At 52.5% G+C, this 24,677-nt stretch overlaps 2 protein-coding genes across 2 annotated transcripts; one reads left to right on the top strand and one right to left on the bottom strand.

Annotated features, from left to right (window-relative positions):
- Positions 1-9,129: 9,129 nt before the first annotated feature.
- Positions 9,130-13,457, bottom strand: Uap1l1 (UDP-N-acetylglucosamine pyrophosphorylase 1 like 1). Its single transcript, XM_075985401.1, has 9 exons — positions 13,108-13,457; positions 12,666-12,870; positions 12,303-12,478; positions 11,887-12,059; positions 11,578-11,771; positions 11,013-11,153; positions 10,361-10,546; positions 9,724-9,790; positions 9,130-9,377 (listed from the first exon to the last, which is right to left on the bottom strand). The coding sequence occupies exons 1-9, from the start codon at positions 13,394-13,396 to the stop codon at positions 9,285-9,287; spliced, it is 1,524 nt and encodes a 507-aa protein (XP_075841516.1). The 5' UTR covers positions 13,397-13,457; the 3' UTR covers positions 9,130-9,284.
- A 5,283-nt stretch (positions 13,458-18,740) lies between these two features.
- Positions 18,741-23,678, top strand: Sapcd2 (suppressor APC domain containing 2). Its single transcript, XM_075984423.1, has 6 exons — positions 18,741-19,492; positions 22,137-22,249; positions 22,849-22,995; positions 23,139-23,246; positions 23,336-23,446; positions 23,529-23,678. The coding sequence occupies exons 1-6, from the start codon at positions 18,925-18,927 to the stop codon at positions 23,655-23,657; spliced, it is 1,176 nt and encodes a 391-aa protein (XP_075840538.1). The 5' UTR covers positions 18,741-18,924; the 3' UTR covers positions 23,658-23,678.
- The last annotated feature ends 999 nt before the right edge of the window (positions 23,679-24,677 follow it).

Raw genomic sequence — 24,677 nt, forward strand, 5'->3', positions numbered from 1 at the left:
CGGAAACCCAGTCCCAGGTCTGGAAGAGGGAAGAGATCCACGGGAGTTGGAGCTTGGATTGGCTCAGCTGGGAGTGGAACATGTTCAGCCAGCTTGGGCACGGTCCGGTGGGACATGCAGCCCAGAGCTGTGGAATGTTGGGCACAGATCAGGAAAGCCCCATCCTGTGCAGATACCTTCGTTGTTATGGATTCTGGGGGTGTCGGTGTTGCATTGCCCATACCTGCAGGATTTCATACCATGTCACTTCCTGATTCCTGCCTGCAATCTGTTTATACAGCCCACTCCCATATGACCTTTGAATATAGAGACAGCATCTTCTGTAGCATAATACATGGCTGTTTCTTTACTGTGCATTTCTCTCTTCCTTTTTTATTCTTGGTTTTTGGAGGCAGGTTTCTCTGTGTGGCCCTGGCTGTCCTGGAACTCGCTCTCTAGACCAGACTGGCCTCGAACTCAGAGATCCATCCACCTCTGCCTCCTGAGTGCTACCTCTTTTTTTATTTATGGTTTAGCATCCTGGGAATTTTTCACAAGTTATCTCCCTTTTTTAATTTTAAAAATTAGATATATTCATTATATTGTATGTGTTTTTCCTGCATGTGTGTGTGTGTATCACATGCATGCTTGATTTTCTTGGAGTCCAGAAGAGGCATTGAGATCTCTGGAACTAGAGTCACAGATGGTTATCAAACACGCTGTGGGTACTGGGAATCAGACCAGTGTTCCCTGCAAGAGCAGCAGGTGCTTCTAACCACTGAGCCAACTCGCCAACCCCTATTTTCTTCCGTTTAGTTTTTTTTTTAATTTTTAAAATTTTTATTTTATATACATTGGCGAATGTCAGTGTAGGGGTGGAACAGGAGTTACATACAGTTATGAGTTGTCCCATGTGGGTGCTGGGAATTGAAGCTGGGTCCTCTGGAAGAGCACTCAGTGTTCTTAACTGCTGAGACATCTCTCCAGCCCCTGCCATTCTGAATGGAGAGATGTATATAGTTATCAATGTCCTTAATTTTGAGTTGGCCATTTCCCCTCTACCTTCACACTTCATGCACATCTACCTAGATACTTTTAAGTTTTAAAATGTTTGAGATTTTATTATTATGTATACGTGTGTTTTGCCTGCATGTTTGTCAGTGCACCATCTGTGTGCAGTCTGTGGAGCCCAGAAGTGGGTGCTTAATACCCTTGGAACTGGTTACAGATGGTTGTTAGCCATACGCAGTGCTGGGATTTGAACCCAGGTCACCTGGAAGAGCAGCAGTGCTCTTAACCACTGAGCCATCTCCAGCCCCAATTTAATTTATTTTAAACTTTTAGTTTTGTTTTTCAAGACAGGGTTTCTCTGTGTAGCTTTGGAGCTTGTCCTGGAACTCACTCTGTAGACCAAGTTGGCCTTAAAATCCCAGAGATCTGATCTGCCTGCCTCTGCCTCCTGAGAGCTGGGATTAGATGTGCCACCATACCCAGCCCTTTACTTACTTACTTATTTCTATATAGAGCACACTGGTCCACCTGTAAAGCAAGTGCTATCACCGCACAGACCCCACTTTGGCATGGGTATGTTCTGGCGAGTCTCCCTCCATCTTGTTTCTGTCTTCCGTGAGGCTCCCTGCTTGGCCCTGGTCTCACTGCCTGGTAGGGATCCTTTCATGGTAACAAACGGCTGACCACTTGAGTTCCTTCATTTCTCGGGCCTCAACTTCATCCAAGGGAGCTGAGGCATCACACGGTCGGTTGTGATAGGATCTCTTGCCAGGCAGAAGCTCCATGTCTTTTGATGCCTCATAGATTGGTCAAAGGGGTCAACAAAGCTTGACAAACCTCTCTGAGGAGTGAATGGGAGGTGGGGGGAGGAGAGGGAAGGAAGGAACTGTGGTTGAGATTTTGATGGGGGAACTGTGGTTGATATGTAAAAATTAATTTAAAAATTTTAAAAAGAAAAGGGAAATAAAAAATAAAAAGTAGGGCTGGAGAGATGGCTCAGAGGTTAAGAGCACTGACTGCTCTTCCAAAGGTCCTGAGTTCAATTCCCAGCAACCACATGGTGGCTCACAACGATCTGTATTGAGATCTGGCGCCCTCTTCTGGCTTGCAGGTGTACATGGAGGCTGAACACTGTATACATAATAAATAAATAAACCTTTTTTAAAAAGAATAAAATGTTTAAAAAAATAAAAAGTAAATTGATCAAAGGAATTTCTCAAGTAAATGTAAGGAGCCAGGTATGGTGGCTCATGCCTTTAATCCCAGTACTCAGGAGACAGGGGCAGGCAGATCTCTGTGAGTTCAAGGCCAGCCTGGTCTACAAAGTGAGTTCCAGGCCAGCCAGGGCTACATAGAGAGACCTTGTCTCAAACAACAATAGTGTAATAGTCCTGGCTGTCCTGGAACTCGCTTTGTAGACCAGCCTGGCCTCAAACTCACTGAGATCTGCCTGCCTCATCCTCTCAAGTGCTGGGATTAAAGGCATGCACCACGACCACCACCAGGCAAATAAATATATTTTTAAAATGTATATTGATTGGGTTCATATGAAAAATCAGTTTTCTAGACTCTGACTTGTGTGGCCCCCCCCTTGCTTCATGATCATCAAATACCATAAGTCTGCAGCACTATGAATTTTTTTTTAAGACAGGGCAATGGTGGGGCACACCTTTAATCCCTGCACTTAAAAGGCAGAGGCAGAGCCGGGCGTTGGTGGCGCACGCCTTTAATCCCAGCACTCGGGAGGCAGAGGCAGGCGGATCTCTGTGAGTTCGAGACCAGCCTGGTCTACAGAGCTAGTTCCAGGACAGGCTCCAAAGCCACAGAGAAACCCTGTCTCGAAAAACCAAAAAAAAAAAAAAAAAAAAGGCAGAGGCAGGTGGCTAGCCTGGTCTACAGAGTGAGAGTTTCAGGACAGCCAGGTCTACACAAGGAACCCTTTCTCGAAAAACCAGGAAGGAAGGGAGGGAGGGACGGAGGGAGAAAAGAAAGGAAGGAAGGAAGGAAGAAAAGAATGGTCAGATGGACAGACAGACAGGGCTTTCTAGTAGCTCAGGCTGTCTTCAGAATCATGGTCTCTCTGCCTCTTCCAGGTGCTGGGGTTATAAGCATGCATGCAGCTTGCCTAGATTTCCCGTCCTGTCTGTGCGTTCACTGGTGGGTAAAGGACTTCCTGAAGGTGTGGCTGAGTTCTCCTAACGGTTCTGCTTGCTCTCATCCTGCTCCTCTGATGTTTGGCCTGCACTGTCATGTTTCCAAATAGCCCCACCAGCTTCTGCACTTCTTATGTAGACACAGGTGTCACTACTGCCACAGATGAACGGTTACATGCCATCTGGTGACCACATGGCTCCCAAAGGTCTATAAGTGGCGGTGTGCCCTGTCCTTCCTAATTATTCACCCCTGCCTCTAGGTTCTATGGTTTCTTCTCTGCTCCTGTTTTTCTTATTGTAATTTATCATGATTTTTTGATATATATGACTAATAGGTAATCATTTGTTTATTTATTTATTTATTATTGAGAAAAGAAAGGAAAAAAAACAAGTTTCCACCTCCTCCCAGCCTCCCATTTCCCTCCCCCTCCTCCCACCCTTCTCCCCCTCTCCCACTCCTCTCCCCCTCCCTCTCCAGTCCAAAGAGCAGTCAGGGTTCTCTGCCCTGTGGTAAGTCCTAGGTCCTCCCCCCTCTGTCCATATCTAGGAAGGTGAACATCCAAACTGGCTAGGCTCCCACAAAGCCAGCACATTGCGTAGGATCAAAACCCCGTGCCATTGTCCTTGGCTTCTCATCAGCCCTCATTGTTCGCCATGTTCAGAGAGTCCAGTTTTAACCCATGCTTTTTCAGTCACAGTCCAGCTGGCCTTGGTGAGCTCCCAGTAGATCAGCTCCACTGTCTCAGTGGGTGGGTGCGCCCCTCGTGGTCCCGACTTCTTTGCTCATGTTCTCCCTCCTTCTGCTCCTCACTGGGACCTTGGGAGCTTAGTCCAGTGCTCCAGTGTGGGTCTCTGTCTCTATCTCCATCCATCACCAGATGAAGGTTCTATGATGATATGCAAGATATTCGTCAGTATTGCTATAGGCTAGGGTCATTTCAGGTTCCCTATCCTCAGCTGCCCAAGGAACTAACTGGGGACCTCGGCTTGGGCTCCTGGGAGCCACTCTAGGTTCAAGTCTCTTGCCAACCCTAAGGTGGCTCCCTTAACTAAGAATTGTGCTTCCATGCTCCACTATCCAACCTTCTTTTATCCCAATCCTCCTTTTCCCCCAAGTTCCCCCCATCCTCCCCTTCTCCCTTTTCTCTCCCCATCTCCCCTTACCCCCATCCCACCCCACCCCCAAGATCCCAATTTTCTCCCCGGCAATTTTGTCTACTTCCCATAGCCAAGAGGGTAACTATATGTTTTCCTTTGGTTCACCTTCTTACTTAGCTTCTTTAGGATCACCAATTGTAGACTCCATGACCCTTATTTATGGCTAGAAACCAATTATGAGTGAGTACATCCCATATTCATCTTTTTGGGTCTGGGTTACCTCACTCAGAATAGTGTTTTCTATTTCCATCCATTTGCATGCAAAATTCGAGAAGTCATTGTTTTTTACCGCAGCGTAGTACTCTAATGTGTAGATAGATATTCCACACTTTCTTCATCCATTCTTCCATTGAGGGGCATCTAGGTTGTTTCCAGGTTCTGGCTATTACAAATAATACTGCTATGAACATGGTTGAACAAATGCTCTTGTCATATGATAGGGCATCTCTTGGGTATATTCCCAGGAGTGGTATTGCTGGGTCCAGGGGTAAGTTGATCCCGAATTTCCTGAGAAACCGAAACACTGATTTCCAAAGTGGTTGCACAAGATTGCATTCCCACCAGCAATGGATGAGGGTACCCCTTCCTCCACAGCCTGGAAGACGGTGCATTTATTACTAGATCATTCGAATGGGCTTGTAAAGTCTTAAAAATGATACTGCTTCCCCGCCTATAGCTGTCTGAAGGAAATTGTCGCCCGTGGGTTCATAGACTTTCATGCTTAGACTCCGGGTGGTGAACTGTTCAGACAGTGTCTCACTGGGTAGCTCTGGCTAGTCTTGAATTTACGGAGATCTGCCTGGCTCTGCCTCCCTAGTGCTGGGGTTCAAAGTGAGCACCACCGAACTTGAGACAAATATTATTTATTGATTTTTCAGACAGGGTCTCACTGTGTGCCTTGGCAGGCCTCAAACTCATAGAGCTCTGCCTGCCTAAACCTCCAGAATAAATAATGCGAATATTTGTTAACACGGTGTAATTCTATAGTCTGCCTGAGACCTGAGCGATGATGGATGTGTAATCTGAAGTTCACTCCTCTCATGATGCTTAGGTTTTATGTGTTTGTTGTTGTTTCAAGACAGGGCTTTTCTGGGTAACCCTGGCTGTCCTGGAACTTGCTCTGTATGCCAGGCTGACTTCAGACCCAGAGATTCACCTGTCTCTGCCTCCCTCAGGGATGCAATTAATGGCACCACCACCCTGCTAGGTAGAACCTTTGATAACCAATTCCTCATGAGTTGAGACCTCTCATGGCGTATGCTATGCACCTTCCTGACTCTCTAGCCTTTGGACCTTGATCGGCACAGATTAGAGCACACATGTTCTTTCTGCACCAAAGTCAGGAGTCACTAATCCGTGTATCACATAATGTGAGCAGACCCTGCTTAAAGATGCAGCTTGGGTCTCTTCATGAGCCGTTGGTAGTGTTTTGTCTGTACCACCAAATGGCTTATTTGGAGGAGGAAGGATCATGTTCACTAGAATCCTTTTTCCTTTTCTTAAAGACAGGATTCCTGTTTCCCTGGCTGTCCTTGAACTTGCTTTGCAGACCAGGCTGGCCTCTAATTTAAGGATGTGTATGGGGGCTGGAGAGATGGCTCAGAGGTTAAGAGCATTGCCTGTTCTTCCAAAGGTCCTGAGTTCAATTCCCAGCAACCACATAGTGGCTCACAACCATGTAATGAGGTCTGGTGCACTCTTGTGGCCTGCAGGCATACACACAGAACATTGTATACATAATAAATATATAAATATTTAAAAAAAAAAGAATGTGTATGCTGGGATTAAAAGAATGCACCATCAGACCTGGCTTACTAGATTCCTTTTCTAATGAACGGCCTCCTTGTTTGTTTGTTTTTGGTTTTGAAGACAGGGTTTCTCTATGTAGCGTTGGAACCTGTCCTGGAACTCACTCTGCAGACCAGGCTGGCCTCAAACTCACAGACATCCCAGGGCTGTGATTAAAGGTGTGTACCACCACCACCCAGGAAGAATGGAATCCTGCTGACCACAGCAGTGATCAATCACAGGCTAAGCCAGTGACAGAGGCCAGCATGTTATGTCTTGGATAATTCACAAGCTATCTTGATTTCACTGGGCACTCGGGATTTTGCTTGGTGCTCATGACCATTGGCAAGCATGGGTTTCTTTAGTCCACTCCAGTCTCAGTTACTAACAGCAGCAGCTCTCAAATCACATACTTCGGACCACACAGTGAGGGTCACAGAACCACTAAGAAAGGTTAAAGACGGAAAGGTTAAGGGCTGAAAGCAAAAGCAGGGAACAGATGCAGAAACCAGGCCACAGCAGGCTGGATGAAAGTGAGGTTGGTTCTTAGTACCGATGATTTTCCGGGCTGGTTTCCTGACTAGTGATGGGTTTGATGGGTACTAGAGATGGAGATACAACAGACTTCTACTGTGTAAGATGGAAGAAACCCATGTAAGGCTCAGTATAAAGACCGCTGTTTTCTATGCAGGAGAACCCAGAACAGGCCCAGCCTGCTTTCTCATGACTACAGCTAGACCAGAGTCCTGTGTACCTAAGGGCACTGCTGGGCCCTCCCTGCTACCCTTATGGATAAGGGATAGAACAGGGAAGTTTTATTCAGCCCATGGGTGTAGGAGCTATGCTGTAGGGCAAGCTACTTATGTTTCCTGCACACATGGTCCAAGTAAATGCTCAAACCTGAGCTCCCTGCCTCATGTTTGCTCAAGGTTTGTTTCTGAGACGGGGACTCACTATGTAGTCCTGGCTGGGCTGGAACTTGCTATGTAGACCAGGCTAGCTTCAAACTCAAGAGATCTGCCTGCCTTCGCCTCCCTAGTACTGGGACTATAGACGTGTGCCACCACACCCAGGTTCCAGCTACACGTTTACCATGTACACTCTGGCTGTGTGTTTCTGGGTGCCTGAAGAGCTCCCCACATGGCAAGCCTGCCTGGCCTGTGGTTTCTCTGAATCTGAAAATGTTCTCAGGTCTCCTTCCCTTCTTGAGGTCACATTTAGTGTTCTGCTTGTTATCTTTCCCCACACACTAGCGGCCAGTCCCAGCAATGCTGCCAAGGGATGCTTTATGCTTTCTACTGTCCTGAAAAAAAAATACCTGCTTATCAAAATGGGAAGTGCATATGGGCAAGCCACCAGGCCCACTACAAGCCTTTTCTGGGCTGTGCCAGGTCTTGGGTTCTTACAAGCTCCTGGTGAAGAGGTAGATAGAAGCAAGGAGGGCTTCATGGGCAGCCTGCTGTTCCAAAGCCCTGTCCCTTGGATATACCCATCCCTGTGTCTGTCTGTGTGCACCTGAGGCTGGAGCTGTCACAGAGCGCTTGCCCACCATGCAAATGAAGTGCTGGATTCATTCCCACCACCCCAAACTAAGCCTTGTCAGCAGGGGCAGATGTCCAAGGTCATCCTTTGCTTTGTAGCTAATTCATGGCCAGCCTGGGATCCGAGATTCCCCCCCAAAAAAGATAAACCAATCCCTGCAGCTTGGAGTTACCGAAAATGTCCTATCTGTGAAAATAATGTCCACTCTTTCAAAAGTCAATAATCTTTTCAGGGCAGTCTGGGACTAGGAATGGTGAGGTGTGACTATGACGGGCTCTATGGTGAGGGAGCAATTTTTCATCTTGATTGACAGAGGGGTACCCTAAACATAGCCACACGAAAGCTCTATAAGCACTGTACGCTATCACCCCCAGTTTGATACTGTCTTTTAATCACGTAAGATGCAATCACCTGAGAAATCGGTGAAGGACTTGGAGACCTCTTTGAATCTTTTTTTAAAACTCCTTCAAGAATTCACCCATTGATTGTTTATTCAAGAAGAGCCTGAGACTTTGATCTCCCCAGGGGCCGTCTCCTGCTCCAGGCCTGTGGAGCATTAAGGGAAGGACACCAAAATACACCGTTTGCCTCTGAGGCTGACAGCAAGATGACCACAGAGCTCAGCAAAAGCCCAGTGTGTCTTCTACACCTCACTCCCAACAGTGGCAGCTGTGGGCCCGATCCTGCCATCTTTCCCGCATCTGAACCCACTCCTTCCACACTCCAGGGTAAATCTACTCGCCCTGTAACAACCTCTGGGAAAGCAGACAGGAATGAACAGGAGCGCATACACCTGGAGCGAGGTGGCTGCCTGTTCTAACCACTGCGAAGTTACGGGGAAGGATGGGAGTCACCATTTTCCTGCCTTCAGTCAATGGAGTTAGTGTCAGAGGCAGAACAAGGCTGGGTGGCAGAGCCACACACCACTTAGGCTACGTCTCTAACTGGCAGCTTAAGCTCGGGGAGAAGAAACTAACCAGGATGATGTGTGCTCCTGATGCAGTCAGAACCAGCAGCCATCCCAAAAGGCAACAGCGTGGCCTCTGGTTCTTGGAGGGAAACTACTTAACAGCACAATAGCCAGGCCCACTTGTGGGTGTTGACTGGGAGACTCGGGCTGGGGAAGGGATCTACAGAAGGCGGGGAGAACTGCTTTCATCTCAGGTGTGAAGACCAGAGTTCTCAAAGCCAGTCTGAAGCATGGGCACCAGACCTCATCTGTAGGTATGTCTAGGCACATGGGTGACATGTTCAGCTAGCTACTGGTTCTGCTGCTGGGGGCGCTCCTTTAGCCATTCCCCCATGAGGCATATCTGAATGTTCGTTAATGATGTGGCTGGCCTGCGTGCTGGCAGGGCGGATGTTACTGGGCATCTCCTGTGTTGCCTTCTCAGATAACACCTCCTCACACCCTGCCTCAGGCCCCACTTCCCAAGGTCTCCAACCCGCTGAGCCCCAGAGCCAGCAATGAGGTAAAAACCACACACACAGACAACCAGTCCATGGGGGACCCAAGAGGTCCCAACCTTGTGATGTAAACTAGCATGTGCCCTTCCGTATCCTGCAGGCCAGTATTTCTACTGAGAGTCTGGGCCAGAGCAGTATCGGCACCCTAGAGGACCCCCAGGGCTGGAGAGGCTGGGAGCAAGCAGGTTAGCACTCGTGCGGCTGCAGCAGCCTGGCCCGGTCCTCATCCAGAAGAAATGGAGACTGGAGTTTTCGGCCTTGCAGGTACTTCTCCAGCCCCTAGAAACAAAGGATTACAGCAGCTAAGGGTCCGCCTCATCTGCCTATACCCGCTCCAGCCACCCCAAAATAGCATTCCAGTGCTACCCTGTCAGGGTCAGCAGAGGGCTAGTTTCCTTCCTTCAGGAAGATTCCCCAAAGTCTGGGTCTCAGCCTTGATTCTTTCCTGTACCCGGTCCCCTCCCTAGACTTGCAAAGGCCTCTAGACCCCCAGACCTCTCATTCATCGGCCAGCTGAAGCAGGGCTGTGACTTGTCCGCCGCCCACTGCCCGCTTCTCCCATTTTCTTCTTCTGATTCACACAAACCAGACTTCACGAAATCCTGGACAGGGCCTGCACACTCACCTCTCCAGAGTACGACACCAAGGGCGAAATCTCACAGATGGCTGGAGGGTCTCCATTTGGGAGCAAGCTAGGGGAGAGCAATGGTCAGCATCAGTCTCTATAGTGAATGCTGGGGACCCCCAGCACCCTCGGGACATGAAGAGGCAAGTGCCTGTCCAGCATCAATGCCACACGCTAGTCTAGTTGCATTTCCACAGTAGATTCCTCCCTCTGCACAGCCCAAACCCATGCATGCCATCTGCCAAGTGACAGACTCTGACCTAGCTACACAAATCACTACACAGGGTCCCTGCAGCCAGCAGCTCAGGCAGCCAGGCCAGCCGCACCTCCAGCACAGTAACAGGGGAGACAGACACCAAAGGTCCTTTCCCTCCCCCCATCCTGAAGGTCAGACTTCCCTGTATCTCTTTCAGGGTCAGACTTAGGTCTCATCTTCAGAGCTTAGGAGAGTACACTTGGGGACATCCTAGACCCCGCCTCTCTGACTTGAGACTAAGAGGCTGAGTCACCAAGCGGGCTGTCACATAGCCACCTCATTGGTGTGGTGCTGTCTTAGAAGCCAGCCAAGACGGTGGCAGCATCAACAGGTCCCTGGGAGGAGAGTGCTGCTCCCCAGGCTAACCTCAGAGCCTCTCACCCAGACTGCTCAGGAAGTTGGACTCCATGAACATCCAGGAAGTGGGCTCCGGCCTGCAGAGCCCAGCGGTAGTGCTGAGTCAACAAGGCTCTCCTGGAGGTGGACGGGTTGTCCCTGGTGGCTGTGTCTGCGTTCTTCAGTGGGGAGAATTCCTCCTCTCTAGATACTTCAAAGGCAGCGAAGTTCCTGGGAGAGAGAAAGGAGGGTTCATCATGCTGCATCCCAGCCAGCCGTTCCGCTCTGGACAGGCAAGGGGAGGCCAGATTTCCCTAAATGGGAATCTGTTCCTGTGAGGATGGTGGTCTAGGAGGGCCCCACAGGCACAGAAGCCCCTTACTTTCCTGAGATCCTAAGAAGCCTCGAATCCTCCAACTCTCACTGGCCACCGGCTCAGAGGTAGAGAACACCGGGACTCACCCAGTAACTCCAAAACCCAATCTTGGGCATGGATTGTGGTCTTCTCAGACCTGTGCTCTTGCTCTTGGGGGAACACCCTCTGGACTTCCCTGAGACAGACTATAGTCCCTCACTCCCCCACCCCTGCCCTGCCCTCACCAAGCTTCCATTCCCCTACTGTCCCATTGGATCTCTGAACCCACTACCAGAACAAAGAGAGGGACGAAGAGAAAAGTAAGTGACTTCTACCACTAACTTAGCAAACTGGAACACATCAAACACAAACTTCTCCATCTTTATCCCATTCGGTCTTAGCGGCTTTACCAGATTTCCCTCCTCATCCACGTACGGGACCTTCTTCACAGCCACATGCAGCTTCAGCAAGGGCTCAAACTCCCTGGTGGCAAGAGGGCAAAAGGGGTGTGGTTCAGACAGGGCACCCCGGAACGCCAGACTTCACATGTGTGTACCCGGTCAGGTGAGGCAGCACTAGGAACTAGCTACATCTCTGGGAAGGGCACAGGTTTTCTCCCAGGATCCCCAGGGCCCAAAGCCAGGAACCACCAGCCAATGCTGCCCAGGCTAAGGACAGGGCGGAGGTGGCATCCATGAACAAGGGGTCAAGATAGCCTTGACCAAGGGTCTCATCCGGGCTGCCCAGAGCTTGACTCGGGTGGGATCTGGCTTGTTGATAGTGACAGAAATTCTCGCTACCTGACCCCTTTGCACTCCCAACAGGGGCCCAGCTCAGGCTAGGTCAGCACTAGCTGTTGTGGGAGGTAGAGACTCTTAGATTCTAACAGCCACCTGTTGCCACACACCTGGTGACCATATCCAGGAAGTCGCGGGTGAAGAAATGGTTGCAGATGTTGCCTGCATTGTAGAGCAAGCTCCCGTCAGCCCCTCGCAGCCCAGCAGTCTCAGGGCTAATCTCGCTGTATTCCACCACCTGGGGGACACCATCCACCTGGCACACCACGCCCACAGGCTCCTCGGGGTATGCTTTCTCCACCACCTGCAGCCACCAGGTATAGACTCAGAGTGCTGGGAGTGACAGGGATGAGAAGAGGGACAGGGTTCGTGCAAGAGACAGAGCCAAGCGCCAAGGATAACGAAAGCTTAGCGCTCACCTTGGCGCCACAGTCCGCTCCTCGAAGCACACAGAAGCCTATGAAGGCTGGGTCAGCCAGCCGCACCAGGATGTTGTCCACACAATACACGTGCACAAACTCCACGCCCCGCTGCTTCATGTCCTCTAGGATCTGGTGATCAGCCAGTGCACTATACAAGCCACCGTTGCCATCTGCAAAGGAGAAAGGAATGGGTCTTCCCACCGACTCCGGCTTGATCACCTGCTCAGTCTGGTAAATGCAGCAGGAGCAGCAGCCACCAAGAGCCTTGTGACTGTATCATGTGACCGATGAGACTCCAGACTGAGCTGGGGCCACACAGCCTGCCTGAGCACATCTTACCAGGGAGCCGGGCCTCCTGACCCACAGCTGCCCTCTGTGGTCCAACCCTTCCCTGTCCAAGGTGTGGGCCATACCTGGTGCCATGGCAACTTTGTCTTTCCGTTCCAGTATGGCCTTGCCCTCAAAGGTCACAGCGGGTAGCATACGCTGCTCGAACAGGACCACATTAGCGGGGTCTAGGTGGAAGAAGTCATGCTCCTTGAAGAACTTGATGGTGGGTCCCAGTGTGAACTCACTGGTCATGATGTACCTGTAAAAGACCGGCAGTGAGTGGTTTCCAGAGGAAACTGGTTCACAAGTCTGCACGGGGCTCAGTAAGGGCAGGTACTGGGCTCTCTAGGGCTGTGCTAGAATTGGGTCTCAGGCACTGGTGTGGGGCAGGCCTGGGTCACTTAAGTAAAGGTGGTCTTTCTGGGAGGTTGGCAGGGAGGACACACCAGGGCACGGTGCAGTGGGTTCCCAGTCGCTGGCCAGCCAACTGTTCAACACGGCGGATCCGCTCTGCCTGCAGTTGGTACAGGGTCTTCTGGCTGGGCAACCCTACTTGATACATGCCCTTGGGGTAGGTGACGCCCAAGCGAGTGCCCTGCCCACCGGCCAGCAGCAGGACAGCCACCTTGTTCAGAGCAATCTGTCGGAAACCTGGAGGGGAGGCGCATCGTGAAAAAAGGCCTCTTTCTCTAGAGAGAGCCACTCATGAGCTTGCTACTGCACGACTTCGGGGTCTACTAAGCGCAGGAGGAAGGACGTGCAAGGAAAATAACTCCACACAGCACTTCCTGAACCGCCACCCTCCCCTTCCCCGTAGGCACTCTTCTAACTCTTCTGGACACGACGGGCAGCGCCTGCCCAACCCCCGCCCCGTCCGGCGCTGCCTACCTTCCTCTTCCCACCGCAGGCGTGTCTCTAGGTCGCAGCGGATCGCGCTGCCCACGAGTTCCGGGGGCAGGGGCTGCAGGCGCGCCTCCAGGTCGGGCAGAGGGCCCGGGACTTGCGCGCAGGCAGCCGAGGCGCGCTGGCAGTGCTCACGCAGGGCATCGGGTTCCAGTGAGGCGAGCTCCGCCAGTAGCGCCGCTCGAGACTCCGGAGCCAAATCAGCCCAGAAGCGAAGGAGATGATCCTGGCCAGCGCGCTGCAGCTGTGCTCGCACATCCTGCTCCGAGGCCATGCTCCAATCGCAGCTGCTGGCTCAGTCGGCACTCGAGACCTTATGACCAACATCACGAGACCTCAGGCGGGAGGCGCAGAACCCAAAGAGGCCGGCCCAGGGCGCAGCCCCTCCACCCGGACCCCGCCCTCTTCTCCGTTAGGGCTTCAGTTCGGTCCTCTTTGGCTCCGCCCCTCTTCAATCCCTTTTAGTACCGTCCCCCTCCAGGTTCCTGGACCAGAATTCCGCGACCTGGTATCTACGTCTAACTGCGCTCCAGGCTATGCATAAGACCCCAGATCCCTTCTACCCCTTCCCCCAAGCTTAAGGTGTACGGTCCTGGACAGACCCTCCTAGTCCCCAAAGCCTAGGCGTTTCTATCCTAAGTATCTCTCACCACGCCTCCAATGTGGGCGGAGCTATTTTATCCGTGCCCAAGGGAGGAAAGAGAAGACTTGCACCGGCTGGGTATTCTCTTGGGCTGACCAGACCTAACCCATCCTTCTGCGCGTCCACAGCCGAGAGGCCTAGGAGCCTTTCTTGATAGAGTCTGAGCCTAAGAGGAGTCTGCTTGATCGTGTAAATTTTGACCGAGAAGCCCCTCCGGCGGGCGATCTTTCTGAGGTCACTCGGAGGCCGGACCCAGGCTGTCCTAACCCTGTATCGGTTCCTCCTCACCTGCCTACCTTGACGGACTTGGTTTCCAGACCCGCTAGGCAACCACTTTCTGCTTTATTTTGCTTTTTCATAAAACCTTTGGTGTGTGTGTGTGTGTGTGTGTGTGTGTGTGTTGTCTTTTCGAGATAGGGTATTTCCTGTGTAGCCCTGGCTCTCCAGGAACTCTGTAAACCAGACTGGCCTTGAACTCAGAGATCCTCTTGCCTCTGCCTCCCCATTGCAGTGATTAAAGGCTTGCGTAACTAACGCCCGGCTTACTTAGGCTTATGTAAAGCCTTTTGTATATAAAAACAAAGCAAGAATGGAGGCCACACATTCTCTTGGACCAGATAAGGTTTTTGTCTACAGCCACAGCGTAGCCTTGCAATAAATGGCTTTTCTCCCATCTGAACACCCTTCTTCACAGCTCTTCCTACATCCTCTTCTGCCTGACTTCTCCATGGGACGTGTACTCCCAGAGGAAGAGACAGGACACTGTTCCGTTCATTGGTCTCCTTCTGTCTCCTTCCACGAAGGGCAGACACAGGGACATGTCTGTGTACTGAACAAATGAGTGTTGGGTCCCAAGTCAAGCACCAGCAAAATGTTCCGGGAGTGCTGGCTGAAGGGAGGAATGAGCAAAGAGTCTGTCCTGGTGCAGTGTGACTTCCAGGAAATGTGTGGAAGGAGAGAGCAGCAGCCAGACAGGAGTCAGGTGAGCAACATAGGCTTCACATCCCAGGCCAGAGCCCGCGGCAGCCATTATTGCCTTTGGAGTGACGCAGAGAAAGAAGGGCATGAGCCTCTGATCAGCCAGGTCAGCCGTGACCTGTGAGCCCTCTAGGTCGTGACGGGCTCCTAAGTTTTGCCTCAAGGTGTGGGCATGTATCAAGGTCAGAGGTTGGAAACACAGGTTTGTACAGCTGAGAGCATTTCCAAGACCAGAAGACTATCTATGCCTCCCTGGGCAGGCAGAGGTACCTGTCACTGAGTCCTGGTGAAATTGCGCGGTTGGCAAAGTCCTGCTGGACCCAACTCTCTGTATTGCCTGCCAGGAAGAGGTGGCTTTTCATGTTTTTTGATTTATTTGTTTTATTTACCTATTTATTTAGTCAAGGGCCCAGGACTAAGGCCTGAGTGGACACCAGAGAGGTCGAAGGAGGCGGGGGTTGGCCAGTACAGCCGGCCTCTCTCCCCACAAGTGGGAGCTACTCCAAGAGACGTCGGAGTCTTGCCAACCTCACACCCATCTGTATCCTGCACACCTCCCTCCAAGGGTCGTGGTTGGCAAAGGGACACCTGCTCTGGATTCTGGAAGGTTCCCTGAGTGGCAGCAAAACTGGAAGGCATAGGGCAGGAAGAGAGTCAGGCCAGGCTGGGAGAGGAATGGAAGGAGGAAGTCCTCAGAGTTCAAGCCAGAAAAGATGCAGGCCAGCACACCTTCGTCTTGCACCCAGAGTTAGGCATTGATTCCACGCTCTTCCTGATCCTTCCCCAATAGTCAGTCATACGGACACCTACAGACCTACCTTTTCTCAGGCTCTGCACAATGAGAGGCTCTTATGTCCTTTCTTTTCTTTCTTTTTTGAAATTAATTCATTCTTTCACAGCTTCATACATATATAATGTATGTTGATCATATTCCCATTATCTTCTCTTAGTCCCTTTTCCTCCTAGCAAATCCTTTCTTCTTCCCAACAAGGACCCTCATGCTTCCATGTCTGTCTGTGTGTGTGTGTGCATGCGTGTGTGTGAGAGTGTGTGTGTGTGTGTGAGAGAGTGTGTGAGAGTGTGTATGTGTGTGTGTGAGAGAGAGAGAGTGTGTGTGTGTGAGAGAGTGTGTGAGTGTGTGTGAGAGTGTGTGAGTGTGTATGTATGTGAGTGTGTGTGTGTGTGAGTGTGTGTGTATGTGAGAGTGTGTGTGTGTGAGAGAGTGTGTGAGTGTGTGTGTGTGAGTGTGTATGTGTGTGAGTGTGCATGCGTGTGTGTGTGCATGCGTGTGTGTGAGAGAGAGTGCGTGTGTGTGAGAGAGTGTGTGAGAGTGTGTATGTGTGTGTGTGTGTGTGTGAATGTGTGTGTGTGAGAGAGAGAGAGAGAGAGTGTGTGAGAGTGTGTTTGTGTGTGTGTGAGTGTGTGTGTGTGAGTGTGTGTGTGTGTGTGTGTGTGAGAGAGAGAGTGTGTGTGTGCCAGGCAGTGGTGGCCTATGCCTTTAATCCCAGCACTTGAGAGGCAGAGGCAGGCAGGGACTTCCAGGATAACCAGGACTGTTACATGGAGAAACTCTGTATCAAAAAAAAAAAGAAAGAAAGAAAAAGAAAGAAAGGGGGCTGGAGAGATGGCTCAGTGGTTAAGAGCATTGCCTCCTCTTCCAAAGGTCCTGAGTTCAATTCCGGGCAACCACATGGTGGCTCACAACCATATGTAATGAGGTCTGGTGCCCTCTTCTGGCCTTCAGGCATACATGCAGAAAGAATATTGTATACATAATAAATAGATATTTTTTTTTTTAAAAGTGTGTGTGTGAGAGACAGAGAGACCAGCTGCAGTTAATCAGAACTGTCAGCACAAACACCAGTTGGAGGTTCTTTATAGGATCAAAGGCATTTTACTAGTGGCTTCACTGCTGAGAATCAGGACCCTCCCTCCCTCCCCCAGCAACGATTAACTGCCTAGTGCTACCTAGGAAGAGGTGGGGCTTATGAGCTCCACCTCCCCTACACGGGCAGGCTTTTATTTTCTGTTAGTGGACTCAGGTTCACCAGGGGGCCCTGGCCTGAACCTTGTTGGTTTTGCTGTCCTGAGCAGCACTGGTTTCACCTGATGCTGGTGGCTACTCCATCGCTGGTACCTAAGCATGGTCCTGAGAATGCCCAAGGCCTCATCCTGGCTTGGTGTTCTGCTGCACCATTCCCTAACCAAACAAAGCTTCTTGTGTGCCCACTATCCACTGAGTGCCAGTGCCAGGCCTTGGGGTGGCTCTGTCCCATTACCAAACATCAAAATTCATGAGGAAACAGTCACCACAGTCAGGCATGTGAGGTAAAAACATCTAAGACTTTTTGGGCAGAGGAAGCAGGTACCTGAGAAAGATCTGAAGTGTTCATAGTAATCAATCAATGACAAAGGATGCTCCTCTACATGTAGCCCAGAGCCTGAAAGTAAGGGTAGGTGATGAACATCCTAAGGACTAGGCGAGGCATGAGGGGAGGAGAATGTGAAACCCCAGAGGGTCTTTGGCCAGGTCTGCCCCTATAGGGGTAAGTAAGCTCCAGAGGCCTCGGCCAAAACACCTTACCATGAATGAAGCACAATTTTGAGTGTGATGGGTATGGTAGTGTGCACATTTAATCCCAGCACTCAGGAGATCTGAGTTCCAGGTCAGCTTGGTCTACTAGCAAGTTTCAGGACAGCCGAGGTTGCATAGTAAGACCCTGTCTTAGGACAAACAAAGGAAAGTAATTTTGAGTGAGTAACCCCTAGAAATGGGGAGCCAGGGGAGCTGGGCAGGGAAGGTGGTCGCCAGGGGAGCTGGGCAGGGAAGCTGCTTCCACGCCTGAGACACACAACCTATTAGAAGCCTGTTCAGAGGGGCTGGAGTGAGGTCCCGAGTGAAGGGCCTATCTGGGGGCTTTCAGCCACATTGCTGAAGAGTGTCCCGGTGTGGTTAGAAAGTAGACACACCAGTTAACGTGTGGACTGTTCTCAGTGGCAACTGTTCTGTTTCTGTGACATTCGGAAGTTTGGGAAGGTGACCGGGTGGAGGATAGAGGGCAGGCAAAGGAGTTGGTAAGGGGGTAAGGGACCCTAAGGGAGGAGAAAGGAAGAAAGGGAGGAGAAGGAGAGAGAGGGAGGGAGAGAGGGAGGGGGGCGAGGGGAGGGAGAGAGAGAAAGAGAGAGAGAGACAGAGAGAAGTAAAAGAGGAGAGGGAGAGAGAGAGAGAGAGAGAGAGAGAGAGAGAGAGAGAGAGAGAGAGAAGAAGAAGGAGGAGGAGGAGGAGGAGGAGGAGGAGGAGGAGGAGGAGGAGGAGGAAGGAAGGAAGGAAGGAAGGAAGGAAGGAAGGAAGGAAGGAAGGAAGGAAGGAAGGAAGGAAGGAAGGAAAGAAAGAAGAAAAGCAAGCAAGCCCGAGTAGGGGACCAGATCCAGAACGCCAAGGGAGCTGGTCACCGGATGGGCATCTGGGGACACAAGACAATTTGGCTTTGTCCTACAGTTGGCAGGACAAGGCAGACGGTCCCAAAGGACCAAGGGTAGAACTGGCAGTTGTAGGGACAGAGGCCTCAGTGAAGGAGAGCGCCCAACTGTCTGGAGCCTATAATCCTCTTGGGGCATTCCTGATGCAAGAGAAGGGAGCCCCAGAGTCAATGGGCGCCTGGAGCCAGGGGACTCTCAGTGAAAAGGACCAAAGGGAGCAGGAGGGGCTGGACCTTCCCATCCTTACGGGTGAGGCTACCTGGGTACACGATCTGTGCAGGGCGGCTCGCTCCGCCCTCAGAAAAGTGGCTGGCAGGGCGGGGCACAAATGGATTGGAGAAAAGCCTCTACCGAGGCCAGAGGGGTGGGTAGTGGGCGTGGAGGCAGGGGGATCTTGGGGAGCAGAGGTGGGAACCCTAGCCGGTTTTGCTGGTGCCTGGTCACACCTCCCGGGCCCCACTCACTGGAGGCGCCCGCCCCTACCGTAGGAAAAATCAAACTGGACTGGTGGCTTCCGAGCCAATCCCGGAGCAGATGGGCCAGTTTGGACCAATGGCCGCCGTGAATATTAATGCGAGCTGACGCGGCGGCGAGGAGAGCTCCATTCAAAAACCAGCAGCTATTGTGGCGGGGCGCGCGTGCTGTGCAGGGCCCGCCTTCTGGGCTTGTTGGGGACCGACGCGGATGGAAGCTGGGTGCCCATGGCCGTGGCAGCGATGGCCGAGCGTGGCCGCCTACCGCACGCCGCGCCCGCGCCCGGCACAGAGGGGCTGCCGCGAGCTTTCCTGCAGAGCCTGCGCACCCTCTTCGACATCCTGGACGACCGGCAGCGCGGCTACGTGCACCTGCGCGAGATCGAGTCCCGCTGGCAGGGAGCAGACGCACGCGAGCTGCCCTGCGGCGTCCTCGAGGGCCTGCGCCAGGTGGCCCCCGCCAATGGCTACCTGACTTTCGAGCGCTTCGTGGCGGGCTTGCGCACCTCGCTGCTGAACGCCAACAGTGCCCCGAGGGATCAGGCACGCGTCGCTCCTCGATCTGGGGACCAGCCTTCGCTGCAGCAGCGTCTGATGTTCGTACCGGCCGACGAGCCGCGGACTGTCCTGGAGAGGAAGCCTCTGCCCCCGAGTGCGCGCCCCGCGCCTGCTGGTCCCACTGGCACCTCCCGGAACCCTGAGCTACTGTGTGTCCCCGCGGAGGCGGCACCCTGTCCCAAGGACCCCGAGCGGCCCCTGAGTAAGACCCTGGAGCGGAGCCCGAGCGCAGACGCGGGTGAGTTTGGGCGGCCCCCCCGGTCCCACCTCATAGTTCCTGGAACCTGTGCTGGAAATTGGAGACCGGCAGGGTCTCCTCAAGAGGGTTGGAGATGGGAACCACTGTGGGCAGGCCCCAGAGCCTAAAACAAGGTTGGGACCACCTGGATGGAAAGGGGCAGGTCGATAATTCTGAACACCTAGGAGAAGCCCGCTCTGTCTCAAGCCTAAGTTAGGCCCTGGAGCATCTGGGCTGTACCTGCCTATACCTGGGGACATCTGGGCCCGCATCCTCATTTCTGTGTGGCTGCTTGGGCACAAGTTTCTTCCTAAAAGCAAGCATCCTCTAACCAGTCCTGAAGGTCCTTCCAGTGTGACACCCTGCAGAGATAACCCGGCCTGCTTCTCTACCCAGGCAGAGGAGATGCGGGAGCACCCAGCACAAGTGCTGAAGAAGGCTGGGTGTGTGGATGCTGACGGGTGTGTGTGCCCTACAGCACCTGCTGCAGACACCCTTCCAGACACAGACCGCAGTCTCTGGGGAATCCAGCAGGCTCCTCTCCCTCCTTCCGGTCTAGTTGGCAGGGACAGGAGACTGTTGAATAGCCCCCTGTCTGCTTTGAGAACAGGACCTGCATTATAGCTAAGCGTGGAGGCAGGTTCCCAGAGGAGCCCAGGGCCCCTCTGCGGCCCTGCAGCCCATTCATCCTGTGCACAGCCCTACCAGGTGCAGGGCTGCCCGCTGGTGGCAGCTGCCAGTCCATTTTGCCACTGGCCACCGCTCTGCCAGCCTCACCGGACCTCTCCTGCCTCAGCCATGTTTTACTGCCTCCCTTGTGAATTGATATAAACACATAGGGCTGGAGATATGGCTCAGAGGTTAAGAGCACTGACTGCTCTTCCAGAGGTTCTGAGTTCAATTCCCAGCAACCACATGGTGGCTCACAACCATCTGTAATGATATCTGGTGCCCTCTTCTGGTGTGCGGGCATACATGGAGGTATACATAATAAATAAATAAACCTTTAAAAAAATAAAATAAACACATACACACACATTGTGTGTGTGTGTGTGTGTGTGAGAGAGAGAGAGAGAGAGAGAGAGAGAGAGAGAGAGAGAGAGAGAGAGAGAGAGAAACACAGAGAGAGAAACAGAGAGAGACTGCTCCACTTGTTCAAGCCCTGACCCCCTGTTCCTGTGGTAGGGGAGACTTCTGGACATGGCTGGTGTGACTGTGAGATAGGACTGTGTACTGAACAGGCTCACAGTTTGCCTGTGGAACTGATCTTTTCCACCTTCAGTGGCCCTGGCTCAGTTACTTCTGAAGGTCATGTACTCAGGGCCCACGGTGTAGGAATATTTAGCCCACTGCTCTGTAAGCCTAAGGCCAGGCTCTGGCTCTAACTCCTTTATGGGTCAGCCCAGACAAAGTAAAGATTACGGTGTGGTTGACAAAGCTTGCTTTGAAGGAGCCACAGAACCGTGTTAGCCCCCACACCCATGGGAGAGTCCTCCCAACACAGATATGGCCTCAAATTCCCAACCCTGTGGGAAGGAGGTTTATGTCTCCTTCCTGTGCAAGTCAGATCCAAGTGTCACAGGGTTCCTTCCTAGAATTCATTGCCGGTACCTGCTCTGGCCCCACCTTCATGAGGCAGTACCTTGCGTACCTCCCATGGCCTCACCCTGAAACTGCAGGCTGGGACATGAACTTTGAGGCCTGCTTGGAACTAGAGTCTCTGTTATGCACAGCCGAACACAATTATTGTCTCTGTCACTCCTACGACAGTTGCAGGGATGATCCTGATGCCAGGGATAGAGTTAGGGATCTGGGGGAAGGTACCCTCCTCTCTACCTGCATCCCACTTTTGGTAGATGGGGAGGCACTCCAGACGATGTTCACAGGAGTCTATGGCACATATATGCACACCTTGCTTTATACTGTGGTTCTTTCTGGGCAAGAATTATGTCTCCATCACCAATGGAGGATTGGCTTCCTTGCTACCCCATGCTGTGCCACAAAGCCCCGTGCATTTGAGAAAGGTGAGGGACGAGCCAGAAGGCTCTACTGGTCCATACCTTTTGTTTCTTGGTTTTGTTTTTCTGAGACAAGATCTCTCTATGTGCTTATATTTGGAACTGGATCTCACTATGTAAATCAGGCAAGCCTTGAACTCAGAGATCTGCTTGCTTCTGCTTCTTGCGTGCTGGGATTAAAGGCACAGTATTCTACCACGCCCCGGCCTTACCATCTCATCTTTTACACGTCACCCTTTGATACCCTTGAGAGGTATCCACTATGGTTTTTTTTCAGGCACTGGGGGAGGAGTGCAGGAAAGAGCTGTATTCATGACTTCCCCTGACCCCTCAGGGAGTTCACAGCCCTCCTTGAGGCAGGTGAGGGAAGCAGGGCAGGTAAGAGGAGACCGAATCCCAGCCAGGTACAAAGTCAATAGATAGAGCAAGTTCACAGATGAGATGGCAAAGGTTCCCAGAACAGCCCTGGCCCCTGGGGTTTGTGTTATCAGAGTTAACTGGAGGGTCCCGGAAGGGCTGAGGAACTGGGATGAGATGTTAACAGAGTTAGCTGGAGGGTCCTGGAAGGGCTGAGGAACCCATTACGCAGGCCCAGAACTAAGCGATGACCCGACTGTCTGCTACAGGTGCAGCATCCTGCAAGACCCTGGACGTAGGCACAGGTGAAGCTCGGCAGGCTCCACGGGCTCGAGGCGAACGTCGAAGGCATACCATCACCAACGGTGTGGACTGTGGCCTGGTGAGAGGGGCCACGACTCTGAGGGACTCTCTGTGTTGTCCAGAAGGTTGGAAACCACAAACCTGGTTACTTGGGGAACCCCTGTAGGAGAACTGGTTAGCTCTGAATCTCTCTCTCCTGGGCTTGAATCTGCTGGAGGGAAGACAGGCAAAGTCAGGCAGAGGGTGGAGAAGTGGTTCTTTAGGGATCCCTGGTGACAGAGTTTGGGCCCCTGCCCTGCCTACTTCCTGAGGCTCTCACCTCTGCAGGCAAGCTTAGGGCACAAGGAACGGGGTGCTGAGTTGCCCTTGGGGAAGTGTCAGTAGAGGGGTGAGAGGGAGGCCAGTCCCCATTACCACCTTCATCATCCAAAGAGGAGGAACTGAGCGATGTTCTCCAAGGCGTAAGTTTGAACCCAGCAAACACTGGTGCTCCCATCTGTGCATTTGCAAACCGCCTGTGTGCTGACCCGATGCTGGTGCCTGTGTGCTGGTCTGGCCCTGCATAGGTCTCAGCTCCCACACCCGTGGCTCCTGGAGTACACGGGTGTGTGCACGCATGCCTAATGCCAGTCTGCTTGCCGGCATGCGTGCATTCCTGTGTGCACGTGTGTGTTGTAGTTGAAGCAGATGAAGGAGCTAGAACAGGAACAGGAGGTGCTGCTGCAGGGCTTGGAGATGATGGCTCGCGGCCGAGAGTGGTACCAGCAGCAGCTGCAGCGTGTGCAGGAGCGTCAGCGCCGCCTGAGCCAGAGCAGATCCGGCGCTGTGAGTGTGGGGGCACCCCTGCCATCCGGACCCGAGTTGCCCCGGGTGGGCTCCCTCTGGACTCCGAGCTGAAGCTTTGGAGGAACAGGAGTGCCGGTTGCAGGAGTCTCCTCACGGCCTGGTGTTCCCTGCTTCTCTTCCAGGACTTTGGGACTGCAGGGAGTCCTCTTCCTCTGGGGAGGTTACTGCCCAAAGTACAGGAGGTGGCCCGGTGCCTGGGGGAGCTGTTGACCGCAGCCTGTTCTGGCAGAGTGAGTGTTCTGGAGGCTCCTGGGCACCCCTTGTCCTTGTTCTGGGTGCTGTGCCCAGAAGAGGCCTGCCTGATTGTGCGCTCCCACAGGCTCTGCCCTCGTCTTCTTTGGGGCCCCTGGGCTCTACCTCTCCCTCAGCGCCAGTCTGGCAGCAGCAGACCATCCTCATGCTGAAAGAGCAGAACCGGCTTCTCACTCAGGTGAGGTGTGGGAAGATGGGGCTGGGACTGGTGGCCCTGCAAACCCTGACCACGCCCCTGCCTGTCCGCCCCGCCTACCCAGGAGGTGACCAATAAGAGCGAGCGCATCACTCAGCTGGAGCAGGAGAAGTCTGCGCTCATCAAGCAGCTGTTTGAGGCCCGGGCTCTCAGCCAGCAGGATGCTGGGCCTCTGGACTCCACCTTCATCTAGCTGGTTGTACCTCGCTAGGATGTGCACGCGGACTTAGCCCCAGCTCCACGGCGCTGCTGTGAGCCTGTCTTCTGACCGAAGGTCTCAGCGCTTAGCCCTCAGGGCCCTGGAGAGGGCACCTGCCTCCACTCTTGTCGTCTGGGCTGTCGTGAGGCTTGCCCCAGGCTGGCCTGACACCATACAGTGGGTGCTGATTGTAGAAGCGCTGTCAGGCCTGAAGCTGCTACTCCATTGTCAGTGGATGGCAGAGGACCGTTCCTCATATTTATCTGGTTTTCGGCAGCCCTGGACAAAGAAGGGGGCATGTTTACAGTCATCCTGTCCCCTCTTGTAAGGCTGGGATCTTTGGTATTTAGTAAAAAGTACTAGTCACCTCTGAAGCTACAGAGAAACCCTGTCTGGAAAAACCAAAACCAAAAAAAAAAAAAAAAAAAAAAAAAGTACTGGCCACACTGGGCTGTATTTCTCATAATGCCCAGCAGAGGCCGCTGGCTGCGCTGGGTCCCTCTGCCCTATTGCTCACTGTGGTGTTTCTGAGTGATTAGAGTTTTTGTGCTGAGGGTAGGCTAGGAAGCCTGAAAGACCTAGCTCAGGGGTTCCTTCTCTCCACCAAGGGCTCTAAGACAATCTGATTGTGACTCAGGAGCAGAAGAGAGACATGGGATGGAAGGATGGGGCCTGAGAAACCTCTAAAAGGGGTTCTGTTTGTGTCTGTTGGGGAGCCACAGGGATAGAAGTCCGTAGCCGAGGCCGAGAAGGAATCTGGCTGCAGCTGGACCAGGCCAGTCTGGTTCCTAGAAGTACGCCAATACTTACCTTACCGTCCTGCGTTACCTTAACTGTACAGGGAAGATGGCATCAAGGTAGCTCAGGTGTGGCCCTCTCCTAGGGAGGCCCCATTCCCACAAATGGGCGAGTTTGGACTTCCTTCCTAGCTAAGTTATGAGTGCACTGTAGCAGAATATGCCCATTCCACAGGGTGCAGGATTCCCTAGGCCTGGGATCTGCTCACGCATCATC

The sequence above is a fragment of the Microtus pennsylvanicus genome, chromosome 9 (assembly GCF_037038515.1).
Source record: "Microtus pennsylvanicus isolate mMicPen1 chromosome 9, mMicPen1.hap1, whole genome shotgun sequence".
NCBI classification, from domain to species: domain Eukaryota; kingdom Metazoa; phylum Chordata; class Mammalia; order Rodentia; family Cricetidae; genus Microtus; species Microtus pennsylvanicus.